Source organism: Molossus molossus, unplaced genomic scaffold (assembly GCF_014108415.1).
Source record: "Molossus molossus isolate mMolMol1 unplaced genomic scaffold, mMolMol1.p scaffold_m16_p_17, whole genome shotgun sequence".
Lineage (NCBI taxonomy): Eukaryota > Metazoa > Chordata > Mammalia > Chiroptera > Molossidae > Molossus > Molossus molossus.
In genome coordinates, this window is record NW_023425352.1 from 54,103,484 (window position 1) to 54,124,969 (window position 21,486).

Consider the following 21,486-nt stretch of genomic DNA (forward strand, 5'->3'; position numbering starts at 1 on the left):
ACTAAATTTAAGATTTCTCATCATTCATATATGCCATTTTACACCTTGTCATATGGGAGAAGAACTTATCTGGAGGAAATAAAATGATTTCCATACCTTTGTTCAGGTGTATTTTTCTGTCTTATGAAGTGAGGAAATTGCAGAAAGTGAGAATTTGGAGAGGTGGGGGGACAACTGAAGTAATGTACAGAAGAAATACTGTTGGAGGCCAGTCTGAAAGCAGGAATGGACGGCTGGGGAAATACTAGTTGTATCTGCAGATGATTTTAGGCACTAACTTGTGATTAATAATACATGTGTGCCAGAAACCCTAAGATGATGCCTACATCCAAGTTCCATAGAACTAAGAAAAATAGATTCTAGACCTATAAAAGTTGAAGCACTGAATTTCCTTTTGAAACCAAAAGGTCATTGCTGTCACTATTGGCAGCAAACCACCATTGCTTTGGGAAATCAAAGTGCTTTCATCCAGGAAATGCTGAGATAAAATGAGATGGGATTTGAGTGTCCTGTTAGACTGGCAGCTTGCTTTGACCTGAGCTGAACCCAGCATGTAGAAGGGAAAAGCACTCTCGAAAGAGAGGTCCTGAGATTTCCTCATATCTTGCAGTTAGAAGAAAACAGTTCAGGGTCCATGTGTATTACAGTCTCCCAATCTTTCTATCTCTATGTGGGTGTGTTTGTGAGCACATGTGTACACATCTCCAGTCTGAAAATACAGGATAGAAAGGGGAGTGTGTAGTGTTTCTCAAAATTACCATGGAGTAACTATTTGCTTTTGGATTAATGTGTTGTTTTAGAAAGGAAAAGATGAGAGTGGCTAATAGGAGAAGCTACAACACTGAACTTTGTTTCCCAGCAATGAGTGGGAAGAGAGCTTTGCTTTTTAGAACTCCAAAGATATCTAAAAGCTGAGGCAAAAGAGGACAAGGTTGGATACTGAAAACGACAGATAAACAAAAGAAACTTTGGCACAGGGCTTACTTGGCTGGAGAATATTTATGTGGCAATTAATTACAAAGGTGCTAAGGATAAGAAAACCCACTGGGTCTATGAAATAGAATAATAAACACAAGTAAAACTTACATGTATTTGTCACCAGAGTGAGCGTGGCTCAAGGTCATTCCTGGTAACTGGAATAAAAAAAGCAACTCATACAGTCCTTATTTTTGACTACCTTCCTTTCTCTACCCAACATTTAATCCTTAATAAAAAAAAAAAACAATGTTCTAAACATGGAGTATGTAAATCTCATCTCAGTGGCTTCTCTCTTCTGCTCACTTCAAAACCTGTGTGCACCCCTTGGAGATCACAAAGACCCCTGCAGGGAGGGCAATTTTGAGGAGAAGTCAACCTGTGAAACTTGTAATGAAGAAACATTTTTACTAAATAAGTACTCTAAACTAGAAATGCGCACACTCAGATTCAATCTTTATTTAAGAAGAAAAAGAGATGGGTCAGGTTTGCGGTTAATCTTTCGTGGGCTTACTTGTGGGTCTGTGATCAGTGTTGTCCGGCAGCTGCACTCCCATGCTTTGTAAGAGGTTGGAAGCAGGTCCTGCCAGTCCAGCTTGGGAACTATATGATTCCAATATATTTGAAACCAGGTTCAGGTCGACATCCACTGGTGTCATAACAGATCCTCCTGCACCAGTATGTTCCTCATCTGAATTGTTACTGGTTGTCTGGGATAGAGATTCCTTGTTAATAGAGGGAAAAGAAAATCATGGGATAATATGCCAATAGGTTGATGGTAGTTACAATACAAAGCTAACCAACAACATAAAATTGAATTCCAAATTATCCTTCTTGATAGAAAGTAAAAACAAAGTCTAATAAACTGTGATTTAACACACATTAAAATTTGATTCCAAAATTTATAAAACACTTCTTTCTAGAAGTTTCTACAAATTGAAAAAAATCTTTCCTGTTTTGAAATAGCCCAAGGGAGATAACCAGGGTTAAAGAGGTATATTTATACTGTGCCTAAGAGTTAAAAAATAAAAATAAAAAAAGAATCTAAATTTTTTTCTAAGTAAAATAACTAGATTCCCCTATATTCCCCTAATGACAAAACTTTTTTTTGGGTTGAACAACAAAGACTGAATTGTTACTTAAGCCTCTGATTTCACAGGTTGGGGAAAGGATTTGAAAGATGCAACTTAATCTACTCAAAGTGGTCCATGGCCCAGCAGCATGTGCATTGCTTGGGGACTTGTTAGAAATGTAAAATCTCGGGCCACACTCCACATATACTTAGCCAGAATCTATATTTTTATCATATCTTTAGGTGGCTCATATTCACATTAAAATTTAAGAAACACTGCTTTAGATAAATCTAATGTATGGTTTCTATTAGGTTTTGGCAATATAGGAAGTGACTATAATTTTAAATGTGGTTTAGATGATCAAAGCAAGGGAATAACATTAATTAAGGGTCCATTATGGGTTCTACTGTTGTCTCACTTGACTCTCATGTTAATTCTATGACACAAGGATTATTGATTGGTTAATGGATACAATTACAGTGAATGGCAGAGATGGATTTCAAACCCTCACCCATGAGACTCCAGGGTCCCCTTCTATTTCCCTATCTAGTGTTAGACAGTGCTGGTATATAAACTAGGATTAAAACATTCTAAATTTGGTTCTAAATTAGGAAAACATACAAAAACACTATTAAGACTTGAAAAATATTTGGATATTTAAGGTCAATTCTCCTTTAAAAAAAAAAAAAGAATTTGCCCTGGCCGGTTTGGCTCAGCGGTTGGAGCATCGGCCTGCGGTACAGAGAGACCCGGGTTCAGTTCCCGCTATGGGCACGTACCTCGGTTGCAGTTTGTCCCCGGGCCTGATTGGTTGTGCGGGTGGCAGCCACTTGATGTGTCCCTTCACGTCGATGTTTCTCTCTCTCTTCCTCTCTCTCCCTCCCGCTCTATCTGAACAAAAAATGGAAAAATGTCCTCGGGTGAGGATGAAGAAAAAAAAAAAAGAATTTAAGTTGTTAGTTGTAGTGCCACATACTAATTTCGTTCTTTCTTTCTTTTTTTTTAATCCTCATCTGAGGATATTTCTCCATTGCTTTTTAGACAGAGTGGAAGGGAGAGAGGGAGAGAGAGAGAGAAATATCGATATGAGAAAGACACATCTATCGGCTGCCCCCCTGTGCCCCCCACTGGGTCTGAGGATCAAACCTGCAATTGAGGTACGTGCCTCTGACCAGGAATTGAACCTGTGACCCTTTGGTCCGCAGATCAATGCTCCAACTGCTGAATCAAACTGGTCAGGGCCCACATACTGATTTCAACACATCACATGACTTCATTTTATTTTATTTTTTTAATCCTTACTCAAGGATATTTTCCCATTTATCTTCAGATAGAGCGGGAGGGAGAGAGGGAGGAAGAGAAAGAGAGAAACATCGATGTGAGAGAGACACATCGAGTGGTTGCGACCCACATGACCCTAACCGGGGCTGGGGACAAACTGCAACTGAGGTACATGCCCTTAGTGGGAACCAAACCCGAGACTCTCTGGTCCGCAGGCCAACGCTCTAACTAACCACTGAGCTAAACCCACCAGGGCCACATGACTTTATTTTAAATCCTGATAGATAATATAGAATAAGTAATATAATGAGGCTTATTTTAGGAAAATAAAGTTAATTATCCTTCATTTTACCAGACTTAGGAAAAATTAGTATTCTTATTTATTTCAAATAAAAAAATCAAATTCATCACACAAAAATTATCACAATCCAAAAAAAATATATAGATATACATTGTTAGCTATTCTTTGCAATAGACTCAGAAAGGGAAAGAAGTTAAACACACATACCATTTGTTTCTGGGTGGCAAAACTTTTGCCAATGCTGGTGTGTGCCAGTTCCCTGTCCATCTGGGCCATGTATGACTTGAGATCATCAAGTGTTCCTTTTACAGATGCTTCTTCCCCGGGCTCCTGTGTTTCAAAATCCAAGTCATCATCACTATCTAAACATTCAAATTCTTCCTCATCCTGGTCATCAGAGTCCGATTCATGAGGCCTTGGCCCTACACCCAACACAGAAAAAGCCACTTGGTAAAAATTTTTGGAGTGATTATACCTCTCAAAAGACTTAGAATATTAGTTGCAGAAAAGAACCAAGAGACAGCCTTGGCCAATTTGGCGCAGCAGGTAGAGCATCGGCCCTCAGACTGAAAAGTCGCAGGTTCGATCCTGGCCCTGGTTGGAGTCATGCAGGAGGCAACAGATTGATCTCTCTCTCTCTCATAGATCTCTCTCTCTCTCTCTCTCTCTCTCTCTCTCCCTTCCTCCCTTCCATTCTATCTAAAAATCAATGGAAAAATATCCTCAGGTGAGGATTAACAAAAAAAAGAAAAAACAAAAAGAACCAACATACACAGCCAAAGTCCTTCACAAAAATCACTTCCAGGAAATGGTACAGCTATTTGCAGAAAAATGTATGGGCTGAACTGAAAGATTCATTTTTTTCCCTCAAATCCTTTCCTGAGGATATTTTTCCACTTATTTTCAATGGAGGGAAATGTGTGTGAGAGAGAGAAACATTGATGTGAGAGAGGTACATCAATTGGTTGCCTCCTGCACAACCCAGACTGGGGCTGAGATCAAACCTGCAACCCAGGTATGACATGCCCTTGACTAGAAATTGAACCCACAACCCTTCAGTCCTCAGGGCCAACATTCTAACCACTGATCCAAACCAGCCAGGGCTGCATAAATACATTTTGATGTAAACATTCAAGGCATAGAGAATTCCTGTCTCACATTCCTTTCTTCCCTGATTTAGGCATCTTGTAATACTTTGTTGAGTATTCAGACCCCTATCTATGCAGCTCTATACATATATAAAAACATATAGTTGTATTTTCCCCCACAAATATATACAATAAATTATAGTTTGCTTTTCCACTTATTTATATGTCTTGGAGGTCCTTTTCTGTCAAAACATACAGAAGAACATCTAGGTACTAGGATTCATTTATCCATTTCTCTCTTGATAGATATTTAGGATATTCCATTTTTTGCTACTATAATGCTGCAATCACCATCTCGGCAATATATCTTTTTCATAGAGTAAATTCCTGGAAGTGAAATTGCTACGTCAAAGCTTATAAAGATTCTCAAGTACCAAACTGTCCTGAGAAAAGATGACATACACTTTTACCTCCATAGTTTGAACAGTGCTCATTTCTCCAACCCTTGAGAAAACTGGTTATCATTCCTTTAAAATTTTGCCAATATGATGGGCAAAAACCTAAGTTCTTATTTTTACTATGTACTTACTTACTTACTAGAAATAGTTAATGATTTAAAAATATTTACTAACTATATTTCTTCTTCAAGGCTATGCCTTTTTATATCCTTTGTTGATTTTTTTTATTGCGCTATTTGTCTTCCTCTTCTTCTTCTTCTTATTATTCTTATCCTCACCCTAGGACATTTTTCCATTTTTTGTTCAGATAGAGTGGGAGAAAGAGAGAGAGAGAAACATCGATGTGAAAGGGACAAATCAAGTGGTTGCCACCCGCACGACCAAACCAGGGCCAGGGACAAACTGCAACCGAGGTACATGCCCTTAGCAGGAACCGAACCTGGGTCTCTCTGGACCGCAGGCCGATGCTCTAACTGCTAAGCCAAACCGGCCAGGGCTATTTGTCTTATTATTAGTGTATAAGTGCAGTAAGTATAAAAGAGAAAAAGTAATGTAATATGGGAGCCACGGTAAACTCTATCTAAAGACACAGCATTCATTCCTTCAACAAATATTTAATGAGCAACTACTATGTTAAGCATCCTTTGCAAAATCATTCAAGATGGCAGAGATTCATGATTGAAAGCAATTCAAAATTATGAAAAGAAAGCACTGTTCTGTGTTCTGACAGATCCAATGCTTCATGGCTCTACCTGTACTACTCATAGTTTCAAAATGAAAATACACATCACACTGAAACTTACCTAAAATCTTATCAAAGTAATTAAGAAAAGAATCTGCATCAAAAGTGATTGGAGTCTCAGAAGGTTCTCTGCAGGATTAAAGGAAAACAACAATTTATCCGTAACATACTCTTTAAAACTTATCTAAAGTGCCATTCTTAGAAACACTACTAGTGATATAACCTCAAAAGGGGGGTAAATTTAAAACTGTAGTTTAAATATTAAAAATCCTGATACTTACTGGTCTTGTAGGCAACAGAAATGGGAAAGTCTGATAAAAATCAAAGTAAAGCCCTGGCTGGTTTGGCTCACCGGTTAGAGCGTCGGCCTGCGGTCTAGAGAGACCCAGGTTCGGTTCCCGCTAAGGGCACGTACCTCGGTTGCAGTTTGTCCCCGGCCCTGGTTGGTCGTGTGGGTGGCAGCCACTTGATGTGTCCCTTTCACGTCGATGTTTCTCTTTCTCTCTCTCCCTCCCACTCTATCTGTACAAAAAATGGAAAAAATGTGCATAATGTCCTCGGGTGAGGATTAAATAAAAAAACAAAATCAAAGTAAAAATTGCACTTTGTTTATGCACATTTAATTCAAGTTCATTTAGGGATCTACCCACCATTCACTTCTCACAAAATATATCTAACATTAGCAAAAAACAGTTATTTCTCTTACAGAATCAAATTTATTTTAAATTTAAAAGATATACATTTTTATTGACTTTTACAGAGAGAGGAAAAGGGAGAGAGAGAGCTGAAAACATTGATTGGCTGCCTCCTACATGACCCCAAACCAGGGACTGAGCCTGCAACCCAGGCATGTGCCCTGATGGGGAACCAGGACATCTTGGTGCATGGGTTGATGCTCAACCACTCAGCCACACCAGCCAGGCACAGAACAAAATCTTTAAAAATTAAATTAAGGGAACTTCCGGTGAAGATGGCAGCATAGGTAAACGCATCCTCCCACAACCACATCAAAGTTACAACTAAACTACAGAACAACCATCATTCAAAGCCACCTAAAATCAAGCTGAATGGAAGTCCTACAACTACAGAATTTAAGAAGTAGCCACACTGAGACTGGTAGAAGGGGCGGGGACGGACACGCTGGTCCCACATCCACATGTGGCGGATAAAAATCAGAAGGATACCTCAGCTGGGAAGGTCCTCCCTGAGGACTGAGGGGTCCCCGTCCCACACCAGGCGCCCTGCTCAGGGTTCCAGTGTCAGGAAGAGAAGTCCCCATAACTTCTGGCTGGAAAAACCAGTGGGAACCGAGACTCAGGGAAGCTGAGGCTGCTGGAGCCCCAGGCAGCTCCTCTTAAAGGGCCCGCACATGGACTTATCGGACTTGCTCCCTCTAAACTCAGAGGAGAGGAAGCTCGAGGGGCCCCAGAGACATACAGAGAAGAACTGAGCTGTTTGGCACTGGAGCGAGGGCTGGAGAGGGGGCTTTCTCCGGGATCAGACGTGCTGTCAGAGGCCTTTGTTCCTTTGGTGAGCCCTTCCCTGGGACAGCAGACAGCTGTCATATCTGGGACTCCAGCAACCTGGCTCACACTGGTTGCCCCGTCCTGGTGATTCCCTGAGGCCCCACCCCACCAACTTTCAGGCCCACCCAAGCTGTTGCCAGTTGCTTAACCATAGGATTGGCCTGTCTTGGATCCTGCTTCAGGCTTTGCTAAATTCTTTCAAATAAGCAGCATCTGGTTCCAGCTAGCCCCACACCTCTCATTCAGTAATACACAGAAACAAACACAGGGAGGCAGCCAAAATGAGGAGACAAAGAAACAGGTCCCAAATGAAAGAACAGAACAAAATTCCAGGAAAAGAACTAAGTGAAATGGAGATAAGCAACCTAACAGATACTGAGTTCAAAATACTGCTTATAAGGATGCTCAATGAACTTAGTGAGAACCTCAGTGAACTTAGAGAGGGCCTCAAGAGCATAAAAAAGGACCAGTCAGAAATGAAGGAGGCATTATCTGAAATAAAGAATAATTTACACAAATCCAATAGTAGAGTAGGTAAAGCCAAGAAGCAAACCATCAATTTGGAATATAAGGAAGCAAAAAATGCCTAATCAGAACAGCAAAAAGAAAAAAGAATCCAAAAATGTGAGGATAGTGTAAGGAGCCTCTGGGACAACTTCAAGTGTGCCAACATTCACCTCTTGGGGGTGCCAGAAGGAGAAGAAAGAGAACAAGAAATCGAAAACCTATTTGAAACAATAATGGCAGAAAACTTCCCTAACTTGGTGATAAAAACACATACAAGTCCAGGAGGCACAAAGAGTCCCAAACAAAATGAACCCCAAGAGGCCCACACCAAGACACCTCATTATCAAAATGTAAAAGGTTCAAGACAAAGAGAGGATCTTAAAAGCAGCAAGAGAAAAGCAGTTAGTTATCTACAAGGGAGTTCCCATAAGACTGTCAGCTGATTTCTCAAAATAAATTTTGCAGGTAGAAGGGAGTGGCAACAAACATTCAGAGTGATGAAAAGCAAGAACCTACACCCAAGATTACTCTATCCTGCAAAGCTGTCATTTAGAATCGATGGCCATATAAAGAGTTAAAGGAGTTCATCACCACCAAACCGTTATTATATGAAATGATGAAGGGTCTTTTTGAAGAAAAGATAAAATATATGAACAAACAAAATGGCGATGAATACATATCTATTGACAATTGAATCTACAAACAAAATGAACAGGCAGAACAGAAACATTCTCATAGACACAGAGAACATTTTGTTGGTTGCCAGATGGGAGGGGCGTTGGGGGAATGAGTGAAAAAGGTGAAGGGATTAAGAAGTACAAATTGGTTGTTAGACTGACAAACCTCAAAGGGAAGGGGGTTAGGTGATGGGAAGAAATAAACCAAAGAACTTATATGCATAACCAATGGACACATACGACAGTGTGGGAAAAGGCAGGAGGGGGGTGGGAGTGGGGAGGAGGGGGTCAATGGGGAAAAATGAGGAACATCTATAATACATTCAACGATAAAGATCAAAAACTAAAAAAAAATTAAATTAAGATCAAACCTCCTTATCCCTGCTTTCTTTTTTAATCCTCACCTGAGGATATTTTTCTCAAATATCTTCAGATAGAGTGGGAGGGGGAGAGAGAGACAGAAGAGAGAAAAACATCGATATGAGAGGGACACATCGATTGGTTGCCTCCCGCACAACGATGAACCGCAACCGAGGTACATGCTCTTGGCCAGAATGAGACCCATGACTCTTTGGCCATGGGCCGACGTTGTAACTGCTGAGCCAAACCAGCCAGGTCTATCTCTGCTTTCTTAAAGAGAGACTATTTAACACAAATTTTAATCATCCATGAGCTCGAGTATCAACACTAATAAAGATATATTTGTTGTGCAGGTAATAATTCTATATACCTTTTATCCCACCACTTGCCAAAGGTAAATACCTATTTCTTCTATTACTTCTTCCTCTGATGAACCCTTTGATCCCACTCTTTTGAGTTTGAAACTTCCAATATGCTTGCAGGTAAGAGATCAGAAGACTGAGCCTGCTGAAAGCTAAATGTTAAGAGCCCATCATGTTCTGAGGAAAAGTCCAAAAATTAAGTGCATGGTTGCTCTGAACAGCTCTGAGATGGTGGCGTTTAGATCTGGTCTCTCTAGCTCACTTCAAGGATTGTGAAGGATAAGGTTATTAGAAATCTGACTGCAGATTAAGTAAGTTATCATGGAACTAGGTACCAAAACAGGGAGACAAAACAGTACGAAAAAAGTAGTACAAATCATTTACTTGAAAAAAAAAGTGTGGACCTGGCAATGATGGATGACTTCAACATCTTGTTATAACTATTATAGATACTTGTACTTTAACACAAATTACCGAGGTAGCTCTGCTCCTTTGTGGGTTGAGACTTTGGATATGAAAGCTTTCATGCTCTTTGAGACTTGAGTTAAATCATAGTGCTCATCCTCCTTGGAAAGGGGCTCTGGTTCTTTTTTGCCAGCAGCTTCCTGCAGTAGTTGGTCCAGCTGATCTGGTGAGACATCTAACCACTGATCATCTGAAAAAGGAGAAAGCATGATACTCCCATACTATATTCACATGAAAGGTACTCTCGGAGAAGGACCTTATGAGACTTAGTGGAATGTTTTAATTTTTTCTAACCCATCTGCTCTATCCTGGTCCATCACTTACCATCTTCTGGGGAAAGATTAGCTTCTTCTTTCTTAAGCTCTTCAAAATCAAATGGTAATGTCTGTAATAAGGTTAATATTTCTTCACCTGGGTTCATAGCAAGAGAGCTATTAAAAAAAAAAAAGACGTAGGTATTTTTTATAAAAGCACTCAGAATAATCACAAAAATACAGTATTTTAAAGTTGAAAGGAATTATCTAGTCTAATTTGCTTTTAAAATATTTGTTTTAGGATAAGACCCCTTTTCGTCAAATAAAATTTATCAGGAACTCTAAAATATAAAACAGCTCAAAGATAAATTGCTTTATACAGCAAAGAAAATCATCAACAAAATGAAAAGGCAACCTACTATATGGGAGAAAATATTTTCAAACTTTATATTTGATAAAGGGTTAACAACCAAAATATATACAGAACTCATACAACTCAAAAGCAAAACAAAGAAACAATCCAATTAAATATGGGCAGAGGTGGAAATGAAGAAGTAAAACTGTCATTGTTTGTAGATCACATGATACTGTATATACAGGACCCTAAAGATTCCACCATAAACCTACTAGAACTGATAAATGAATTCAGTAAAGTAGAAGGATACAAAATAAATATCTAGAACTTAGTTGCATTTTATATACCAATAATGAACTATCAGAAAGGGAAACTAAGAAAACAATCCCATTTATAATTGCATAAAAAAAAAAATACCTAGGAATAAATTTAACCAAAGATGTAAAAGACCTGTACTCTGAAAATTATGACACTGAAGAAAATGAAAAAAGATACAAATAAGTGTAAGCATATACCATGTTCATGGATAGGAAGGAAGAATTAACATCATTAAAATGTTCATACTACCCAAAGCAATCTATAGATTCAATGAAACTCCTAGCAAGATATCAATGGTGTATTTCACAGAACTAGAACACATATTCCAAATATTTATATGGAACCACAAAAGAACTCGAATAGCTACAGCTACCTTGAGAAAGAAGAAAGGTGGAGGAATCACACTATCTAATATCAAATTATATTACAAGGCCATAGTAGTCAAAACAGCATGGGTGGCCCAGCCAGTATGGCTCAGTGGTTGAGCATCAACCCGTGTACCGAGAGGTTGCTGGTTTGATTCCCAGTCAGGGCATATGCCAGGTTTTAGACTTGATTCCTGGTAGGGAGTGTGCAGGAGGCAGCCAATCAATGTTTCTCTCTCATTGATGTTTCTATCAATCTCTCCCTCTCCTTTCTTCTCTGTCTAAAAATCAATAAAAACAAAACAAAACAGCATGGGTGAAAAAGGTGAAGAGATTAAGCAAAAATGAAAACACACAAAACAAAACTCATAGACACAGACAATAGTATGGTGATTACCAGAGGGAAAGAGTGGCAGGGGAGGTAAGGGGGGTAAATGGTGGTGGAAGGAGACTTATCTTGGGGTGGTGGACACATAATACAATATATAGATGATGTGTTATAGAATTGTACACCTGAAACCCATATAATTGTATTAACCAATGTCACCCCAATAAATTCAATAATTTTTTTTTAAATGAGCAGAGTAACTGAATATATATTTTTCCAAAGAAGACATACAGATGGCCAACAGGTATATGAAAAGGTGCTCAACATCACTAAACATCAGAGAAATGCAAATCAAAACCACAATGAGATATTACCTCACACCTGTTAGAATGGCTATTATCAAAAAGACAAGAAATAACAAGTTTTGGTGAGGATGAGGAGAAAAGGGAACCCTTGTGCTCTGTTGGTGGGAATGTAAATTGGTACAGCCACTACAGAACACAGTATGGAGATTCCTCAAAACTTAAAAATAGAGCTGCCACCCTGGCCGATGTGGCTCTGTGGTAAGAGTGTCGGTCTACGCACTGAAGGATTGCGCGTTCAATTCCCAGTCAAGGACACATACCTGGGTTGCAGGTTTGATCCCCAGTCCTGGTTCGGGCACATGAGGGAGGCAACCAATTGATGTGCCTCTCTCACATCAATGTTTCTGTCTCTTTCACCCCTCCCTGTCACTCTCTCTCTCTAAAAATCAATAGAAAAAATGTCCTCAGTTGAGGATTAAAAAAAAAAAGTAGAGCTGTCATATGATCCAGCAATTCCACTTCTGGGTATTTATCCAAAGGAAATAAAAATGGGATATTGACGCCAAGCCGCTGTGGCTCAGTGGTTGAGCGTTGACCCATGCACCAAGAGGTCGTGGGTTCAATTCCCAGTCAGGGCATATGCCCAGGTTATGGGCCAAATCCCCATGTGGGGGAATGCAGGAGATGGCCAACTGATGTTCTCTCTCATCGATGTTTCTCTCTCTCTCCTGCTTCCCTCCTCTCTCTAAAATCAATAAAGAAAAAATATTTTTAGGAAAAAAAAATTGGGGATATTGAAGACATATCTGCACTCCCATGTTAATTGCTGCATTATTCACAATAGCTAAGATATAGAAACAATCTAAATGTCCATCAATAGATAAATGAATAGAAGAGGAAATCCTGTCATTAGCAACAACATGGATGGCCTTTGAGGGCATTGTGCTAAGTGGAATAAGCCAGAGAAAGACAAATGCTGCATGGTATCATTTATATGTGGAATCTAAAAAAAAATCCAACTCATAGAAACACAGAGTATAAAAATGGATACCAGGGACTAGGGAGTGAGGCAAATAGGAACTGGCTGTAAAAGGGTAAACTCAGCTAGAAGATGAATATAGTCTGAGGATCTAATGTAAAACATTATGACTACAGTCGAAAACATCGTATTATGTAATTGAAATCTGCTAAAATAGAACTTAAATTTTCTCACCAAATAAATAAATGAAGTGATGGATATGTTAATTAACTAGAAGGGAGAATTCCCTTCACAATGTATACATATATTAAATCACTACACTTCAAAGATCTTACAATTTTGTCAATTATATCTCAATAGAGATAAAAAAAAAATACCCTGCTTTGATTGAAATGGAGGCTGGAGGCTCAGAGACCTATCTGTTCTGTCATGCCTTGGGGCTTTGTAGCAAGCAAGCTCCATGGGAGATCATTATGAAGCTGCTGATCTAGTATAACAACTTTTTCAATTTATATTTATTTTATATATGAGGAAAAGAAAACCCAGAGGAAAGTATAAACCAAAATTAATCTAAACCATGATATGCCAGAATAGCACTTAAAATACATTTTCTTTACTCCTCTAATTATTATCCTGCTTTAAAGATGAGAAAACCAGAGCCCAGTGAAGTTCCACAACATTGGCAAGGTCATTTAAGTGGACAGAGCAAAGGCTTGAAATCAAGTCCTCTGATACTGTTTTGTGTTCCTCCTACTATAAACTGATGAGGAAACATGCACAGAGATTATTTATATGAGTGAGTTATTTTATGAACTTGCATTCATTTGGTAAATATTTGCATGCCTTGCTAAATCATGTGGGTGATAAAAATATTGTCCCACCTTTGCAGGTTTGGCTCAGTGGTTAGTGTCAGCCTGAGGCCCAGGGAGTCCCGGGTTCGATTCTGGCCAAGGGCACGTACCTTGGTTGTGGTTCGTCCCTGGCCCCGGTTGGGGTCGTGCAGATGGCAACCAATATATGTGTCTCTTTCACATTGATGTTTCTCTCTCTCTCTCCCCCTCCCACTATTTCTGAAGATAAATGTTAAGATATCCTCGAGTGAGGATTAAAAAAATATTGTCCCTATTCCATATTATGTAAATATTACTAGGAGAGAAAAAAATATACAAATAATCATAATAAGTTATAAAATATAAGGTCATTCAAGAATATCAAATACTACACAGAGTCAAAGGAGAAGGTAATTACATTCACTGAGATGAAGGCAGAGAAGCTAAAATAAAAGTAAGAGAGAGAACAGAAGTAGCTGAGTTAGGCATTAAAGAATGGGGAGGATTTTGTTGTTGATCCTTACCTGAGGATATTTTTTCCAATGATTTTTAGAGAGAGTGGAAGGAGGGAGGGAGAGGGAGAAAGAGAGACAGACACATATTGATCAGTTGCCTCCCACACATGCCCCAACTGGGGCTGGGGATCAAACCTGCAACCTAGGTACATACCCTTGACTGGGGATGGAACCCTCAACCATCCAGTGTGTGGGCTGACACGCTAACCACTGATCCACACCAGCCAAGGCAAAAAACGGGGAAGATTTTGACAGGTAAGACAGGGTAGAGGAACTGTAGGCATGAGAAAAAATAAGCATTTCTGCCCTGGCTGGATTGGCTCAGCGGTTGGAGCGTCGGCCTGGGGTCCGGAGAGACCCGGGTTCGGTTCCCACTAAGGGTACGTACTTTGGTTGCAGTTTGTCCCCGGCCCTGGTTGGTTGTGCGGGTGGCAGCCACTTGATGTGTCCCTTCACGTCGATGTTTCTCTCTCTCTCTCTCTCCCTTCCTCTCCCTCCCTCCCACTCTATCTGTACAAAAAATGGAAAAATATCCTCGGGTGAGGATAAAAAAAATAAGCATTTCTATCGAGGCAGAGAAGTGAGGAACATGTTCAGAGAGCAAGTGGCATTTAGTATGGCTTAAGCGTGGAAGATGAGGCTGAACAGATGGATGGATGGGGAGGAGAGCACAGTGAGCCTAAAATGGCTAGGAAGTCTGGGCTCAATGAAATACGCAGTGGGTGATCAATGAATTCTCTGCTATTTTTTTATTTTAAGAGATCTGAACACTACAAATAAGTACGAAAGATAATATAACAAATGTCCATATTCCTACCACCCAGAATTATAATATTGTTATATTTATTTCTAGTCTAAATACATGATTATTTATATATTTTACATTAAAAAAAAAGCAAACTAGTAACATGTATATGTACTTTTTTTTTTGGTGCTAGAAAGGGTTTATTTTCTCTGGTGTTGGCACACTGGTAGCAGGACTGGCCATAGGGCTGTGGGTGCTGCTCTCCTGGAGACCCCTGTCCAGCCAGGGCTTCCTGGTCTCTGCTTCTTGGGTCAGTGGTTAATTGATGGTGTTAGCAAAACGTGACAGGCTTGTGGGCACAGCAGGGCGCTGGCCAGAGTGGCAGAGGGTCACCTAAGGGTGGGGCCAGGCTCCTTCCCCAGGGCCCCTGGAGTATGAGGAGCCCTGTGAGTACACCCAGGCCTGAGCGTATGCACGTGTGCATGCATGTGAGCTGGCAAGCTTGCCAGGGGACCTCTGCTCTGCTTTGTGGAACACAGTTGCCCTCCCCCTTTCCTATGCCTGAAGCCAGGGTGTCCTCACAACAGGGTCCAGAGGAGGGCTGGCCCCAGGCTGAGCAGGAGCCCCCCAGCTAAGACCCAGAAGCTGTGCCCCACCTGGGCTACCCCGTTACAGAGGTCACTTCCACAGCAAGAGAAACCTTGCATTTCAAACTTGTAGTCCAGCGGCTGACCCAGCTCCTTCGCTAAGCTGGGGTGCAGGTGACCCAACTCCTTTGCGACAGGATTCTGCAACGTGTTTGAGGCAAACTTGCAGGAAGGGGCGCAACTTGAAATATACGACTTCACCTTCTGCCCACCCGCTAGGGTAAAGATGAGGTCACTCTTGAAGCAGATGCTTGTACACCGGAACACATGGCAATGCATATCCTGGCAGGCGTAGCACCGCAGGCTCAGGGCACGATCGGAGCACAGCAGTGCTATCAGCAGGATGAGATGGAGGCCTCTCTTGGTTCCTGGACGCCACCGTGCAGCGTGGGGAGGGAGGGTGCTTTCTGTGTGTTTATCCTGCAGCATCTCAGTTTCTATTTCTCTGCTCCAAAAATTATACTACTTGATGGGAAAACGATACTGCTCGATGTGACATCCTCAAACCTTGGCTCTCTAAAGTCTCCCCTATATATGTACTTTTATTTTTTAATCCTCATCCGAGGACATTTTTCCATTTTTTTTGTTCAGATAGAGTGGGAGGGAGAGAGAGAAACATCGACGTGAAAGAGACACATCAAGTGGCTGCCACCCGCACAACCCAACCAGGGCCGGGGACAAACTGCAACTGAGGTACGTGCCCCTAGCAGGAACCAAATCCGGGTCTCTCGGGCCCGCAGGCCAATGCTCTAACCGCTGAGCCAAACCGGCCAGGGCTGTACATGTACTTTTAAAAGTCATTATAGAGCCCGGCTGGTGTGGCTCAGTGGCTGAGCGTCGACCCATGCACCAAGAGATCTCTGGTTCGATTCCTGGTCAGGGCACATGCCCAGGTTGTGGGCCTGATCCCCAGTGGGGGGCATGCAGGAGGCGGCCAATGAATGTTCTCTCATCGATGTTTCTGTCTGTCTCTCTAAAAATCAACAAGGGGAAAAAAAAATTAAAAACGTTCTAGATAAAGCTAATGTTTCCTGCGATTACCACCAGTTCCAATCCATTCTCCTGCTGCTCAGAGGTGACTGCTCTAACAAGTATCATCCTGGGCGTGTGTGTGTGTTTCTATGTTGTATTTGCTGTTTGTTCTCTCTGCCTGGAACATATTTCCCACAAATACCTACATGCCTCATTCCCTCCCTTCATTTAGGTCTCTTCTCATTGGAAAGGCCTCCTAACCAACCTAGCTAAAGTAGCAGTCTCTAACTCTCTCTCCCGTACACAGATTTTTCTTCAAAGCACTGATCACCGTCTAATATCATATAGTGGTTTATTTTACTGTCTTTCTCCTACACTAGTATGTAAGTTCAATAGGAGCAGGGCAGGTAGACTTTGGGTTTACTTGGATCCCCAGTGTCTAGAATAGGAGATACTCACATTTATTTGTTGAATAAATGAATATATACGTGGTTTTCAACTGAGGACAATTTTGTCCCCCAGGGGACATTTGACAATGTGTGGTGACACTTTTGGTTGTCACATCTAGGGGTACAGGGAGCCTTACTGACATTTACAGGGTAGAGGCCAGGGATGCTGCTAAACATACTACAATTCATAGGATAGTCCTCCCCCAGTAAAAAATTATCTGGTTGCCCTGGCTGGTGTGGTTCAGTGGTTACAGCATTGGTCCTTACACCAAAGGGTTGCAAGTTTAATTCCCAGTCAAGGGCATGTACCTAGGCTGCAGACTCAATCTCTGGCCCCAGGTAGGGGTGCATGTGGGAGGCAACCAAAGTGTCTCTCTCACATTGATGTTTCTCTCTCCCTCTCTTTCTCCCCTTTCCTCCCTCCCTCCCTTACACTCTCTCTAAAAATCAATGGAAATATATCCTGGGGTAAGGATTAACAACAACAACAAAAAAGAATTATCTGGTACAAAATGTAAATAGTGCTGAGATTGTGAAATCCTGAGTTAGATTTATACATATTTAGGTAATCTCTAGATAACTAATGGAGGTTAGTCCATCATATAAATGTTACAATCCATATATCTACTATTGATGGACACTTAGATTGTAATTTTTCATCTAAACAATCTCAAATACTTTTTAGGAGAGTAGAGTGACATGATTAAAAATTTATTTTGAACAGATTCTCCTGGCTCTAACAGTTGAATTGGAAGAGAAAGGTCACTACAGGTTGAAAATAAGTAGGTATTGCCATAATTCAAGAAATAAGCAATCAGAGTTGCTGGGCAATAAGAAAAGGGAATGCAAGACACAAGATAATTAACAGGATCTTGGGACTCAGATCCAAGGACAGCCCAGAGATGTAGGTGGTAGGAGGATAAGGGGTACTATTAGTCCTGGCCAGTTTGGTTCATCAGTTAGAGTGTCAGCCCAGGGACTGAAGGGTCATGGGTTTGATTCCCGATTAAGGGCATGTACCTGGGTTGCAGGTTCAATCCCTGGCCCTGGTTGGGGCTATGCAGGAAGCAACAAATTGATGTGTCTCTCACACTGATGTTTCTCTCTCTCTCCCTCTTCCTTCCTCATTCCCACTCTCTTTAAAAATCAATGGAAAAATATCCTTGGGTGAGGATTAACAACAAAAAAATTTGCAAACAAATTACATTTTTTCCACTACTCAAATTCTGACCTTTGATTCCTTCCACTTGAGTTGTACTTTCCTTGTGCCATACTAAGAAGTGCCTTCAGGGACAAGTGAGATAAATATGGATCTCACCAATTGTGATTTTCTTCTTTCAAGGGTACTATTTCCTCCAATTTTTGCCTGCTTTTGTTGTTCTCCAATGTCTTCAAATGATTGTGTTTTTATATTCTGTCCAGGGTTTATAACTCTAATTGGAAGGGAGTTAGTCTGATACATTATTACACCAGCACCAGAATTTGAACTCAACTTTATTAAATTTTAAAGTGGTGCCATTTCCTTATAACCCAGTATTCATTTCTTTCTTCCCCTAGGAAATGTATGGCAGGTTAGAATAAGTTTTGATTTGGAAGCTGCATACCTACTTTGTCCTGTTTGGACCCACCTAAAATAGCTAAACGCAGCCCAGAACTCCTACAAGAATTAAGCACGTGGCTCAATACCAGACTGCCTGATTCTGAATCCTAGGTCTGTCACCTATTAGCTCTGTGACCTTTGGCAAATTACTTAATCTCTCTTGGCCTCAGCTTCTCAGTGGTAAATAGGGAACAATAACAATCATATTTATTTCATAAGGCTGTAAGGGGGAATTAAATGAGTTTCAAGTGGCTTACGCTTTGTAAGTACTCAATACATGTTAGCCATTAGATGACGATGACAGCAACCAGTGCCAGAGACCATATGCACAACACCTCCTCTCCCCCAACCCCAACCCCAACCTCTTCAGTAGTCATGGTCCTTGCCATTAACTTCAACTTCTGCAACTATCCATAAGAGTAAGTAACTCCTTAACTGCTGGCAGTTTCCCCATCTGCTGTCATGATTAAGTAGTGACAAACTCACCCTTCTGGCCGGTTTACTGAGAGTTGGAAGTAGTTCTTTGCCATTTCTAGTCTTTCCTGGTACTGTGTAGAACCTTCTATCAGTCCCTAAAAAATAATAATGGCTCATCAGAACATTATTTACATATGTCATTCAAATGACCTGTTTACCAGCAACTTTCAGGGAGGCAGTGCATGATACATTGTTCAGGAATCATGAGACCTGAGTCCCAGTCCCTGTTTTGTCATTAATGCACCTGTTTGGACTCTAGTTTCTTCAAATAAGGGGACCAGGTTAGATGTAGTGGTTCCTAGTCCTTTTTACCATTAAGGACTTCTTTCCAATCTGGAAAGTTTTCTACCATTTTCTATTACTTAATTAGTTATTAAGTAATCATTGATTAACCAGTAATTAATTTATAAAATAAAGTACAAATAGAACCAAAAAATAGCGTAACTCCACCTTACCTATCGTTTGTTTTTCACATACATGTTTACAGTGGCATTCATACTTAATACTATACATTGCTTAAAAAATATACTATAAGCACTTTTCCATATTGCTACACAGTCTTTCTAATCATCATATTCTTATTGACTTTTCTATTTCCTTAAAATAGATCGTTCAAAGTGAAGGTTCTGAGTTTGAATCTTTCTTTAGCTCTTGGGACACACTAGTAAATTTCTTTGCAGTTAAGGTTCTATCCATTTACAATGTTATCAGCAATGTATAGGAGCATTAATTTCACTATACTCTCAATAACATGGAATGCCATTCATATCCTTTTTTACATACATAAAAAAGTCTTTATTATTGAGTTCATATACATATCTTCACTTCTGTGAGAGTGAGTATTTTAAAAGAAATTTGCCCTGGCCGGTTAGAGCGCCGACCTGTGGTCCAGAGAGACCCGGGTTCAGTTCCTGCTAAGGGGCATGTGCCTCGGTTGCAGTTTGTCCCCGGCCCTGTTTGAGGTCTTGTGGGTGGCGGCCAGTTGATGTGTCCCTTTCATGTCGATGTTTCTCTCTCTCTCTCTCCCCCTCCCACTCTATCTGAACAAAAAATGAAAAAATGTCCTCGGGTGAGGATTAAAAAATATATATATATATTCAAAAAAATAAATAAATAAAAGAAATTTACTAGCTGTTTTTTGGAATTTTTAAAATCCCTATCTTTGCTAATTTTGCTATTTGGTATCTTCATGTTTGCTTTACAGATTTGTGACAATCACTCATCTGATACAAATAATAATTTTTATCACTTCATATAAATGTTATTAATTTTTCTAATACTGGAAACGATTCATAAATACCCCCTCATTCCCACTGAACTAGAATGGTTCCTTTAAATTTTAGCCCTTATAATTATGTTCCACATTAAATATGAACCATAGAACTTTAAATGACTTTAAATCACTGGCTTGATTTTCCCTGGATAGTGTAATTTAAAAATGTGTTGCAAGTCCTACCTTAAAATAATCATTCTTTTTCAGACTGTCAAGGAAGCCAGCCCAGAGTGGTGAGGTAGTCACAGGGGATTTCTTGGAGTCAGAAAAATGTGGACTACATTTGGAGCATAGAATCTCAAATCCGTGAGCCTAGATGGAATAGATAATATTTTTATTATTAGGTTACTTTCTTTCAATTTAGCCACACTCAAGAATTAGGTGACTGGACACATGGACATGTGAACATTTATAACATTTTTTGAATTTTATGAAAAATCTGACTCTTTTCCTAAGTTTCTTAATCTCTGTAGATTCTAAAATATATAAAGGGAAAGAAAATAATACAAAACAAGGATTCTTGTTCTCTTCAAAGAGATTTCTTTTCTTGCTGATTATTAAACTAAAACTTAAACTTATTTCTTGTTTGCTTAAAAAAGGCTTGCAGGCTTCTTGTCTAACAGAATTATAAATGAATTGAGCATGTTCACAGACATAGTAAAGTGAGAACATCACTTCATTTTAAGAGTCCTTTCATTAAAAAATATAATAAATAACCCTGGCCAGTTTGGCTCAGCGGTTAGAGCATCGGCCCATGGGCCAATGAGTCCTGGGTTTGATTCCAGTCAAAGGCATGTACTTCGGTTGTGGTTTGTTACCAGCCCTGGTTGGGGTCATGAGGGAGGCAACCAGTCGATGTGTCTCTTTCACAATGATGTTTCTCTCTCTCTGTCTCCCTCTCTCTCTCTTGCGTGCGCACGCACTTTCCCTTCTTCCCACTCTATCTGAAGATAAATAGAAACATATCCTCTGGTAAGAATTTAAAAAAATATATATATATGTATAATAAATGCACATGGCAAAATAATTCAAACAGTGTGCTTCCCTGATCACTCTAGAGGAAACTACTGTTACCAATTTCTTGCACATCACTTCAGAAGTAATGTATGCACTCACACAGATAGTGTGTCTGTGTTTTACATCCTCCTGCTCCATCTCTCTGTCACTCAGTGGCAACATGCACACTGCTCTGAACCTTACCTTTTCATTTAGTCATATGCCTTGGAGATCATTTTATATGAGCACACATAAACTGATCC

General features: G+C 40.2%; 1 protein-coding gene across 4 annotated transcripts in view; it reads right to left on the reverse strand.

The window, feature by feature from the left end:
• Nucleotides 1-1,086: 1,086 nt before the first annotated feature.
• Nucleotides 1,087-21,486, reverse strand: part of ECD (ecdysoneless cell cycle regulator) — a 40,055-nt gene continuing 19,655 nt past the window's right edge. For 2 of the 4 annotated variants that reach the window (XM_036265727.1, XM_036265725.1), the window contains exons 8-15: nt 20,411-20,539; nt 18,964-19,049; nt 10,140-10,246; nt 9,825-10,005; nt 5,980-6,047; nt 3,838-4,052; nt 1,490-1,700; nt 1,087-1,133 (exon numbers count right to left, since the gene is read on the reverse strand). In XM_036265727.1, coding sequence (XP_036121620.1) covers nt 1,096-1,133; nt 1,490-1,700; nt 3,838-4,052; nt 5,980-6,047; nt 9,825-10,005; nt 10,140-10,246; nt 18,964-19,049; nt 20,411-20,539 — 1,035 coding nt within the window. In that variant the 3' untranslated portion in view covers nt 1,087-1,095. Of the gene's footprint in view, nt 1,134-1,419; nt 1,701-3,837; nt 4,053-5,979; nt 6,048-9,824; nt 10,006-10,139; nt 10,247-18,963; nt 19,050-20,410; nt 20,540-21,486 lie in introns of those variants that run through there. The other 2 variants (XM_036265728.1, XM_036265729.1) reach the window with 2 other exon arrangements.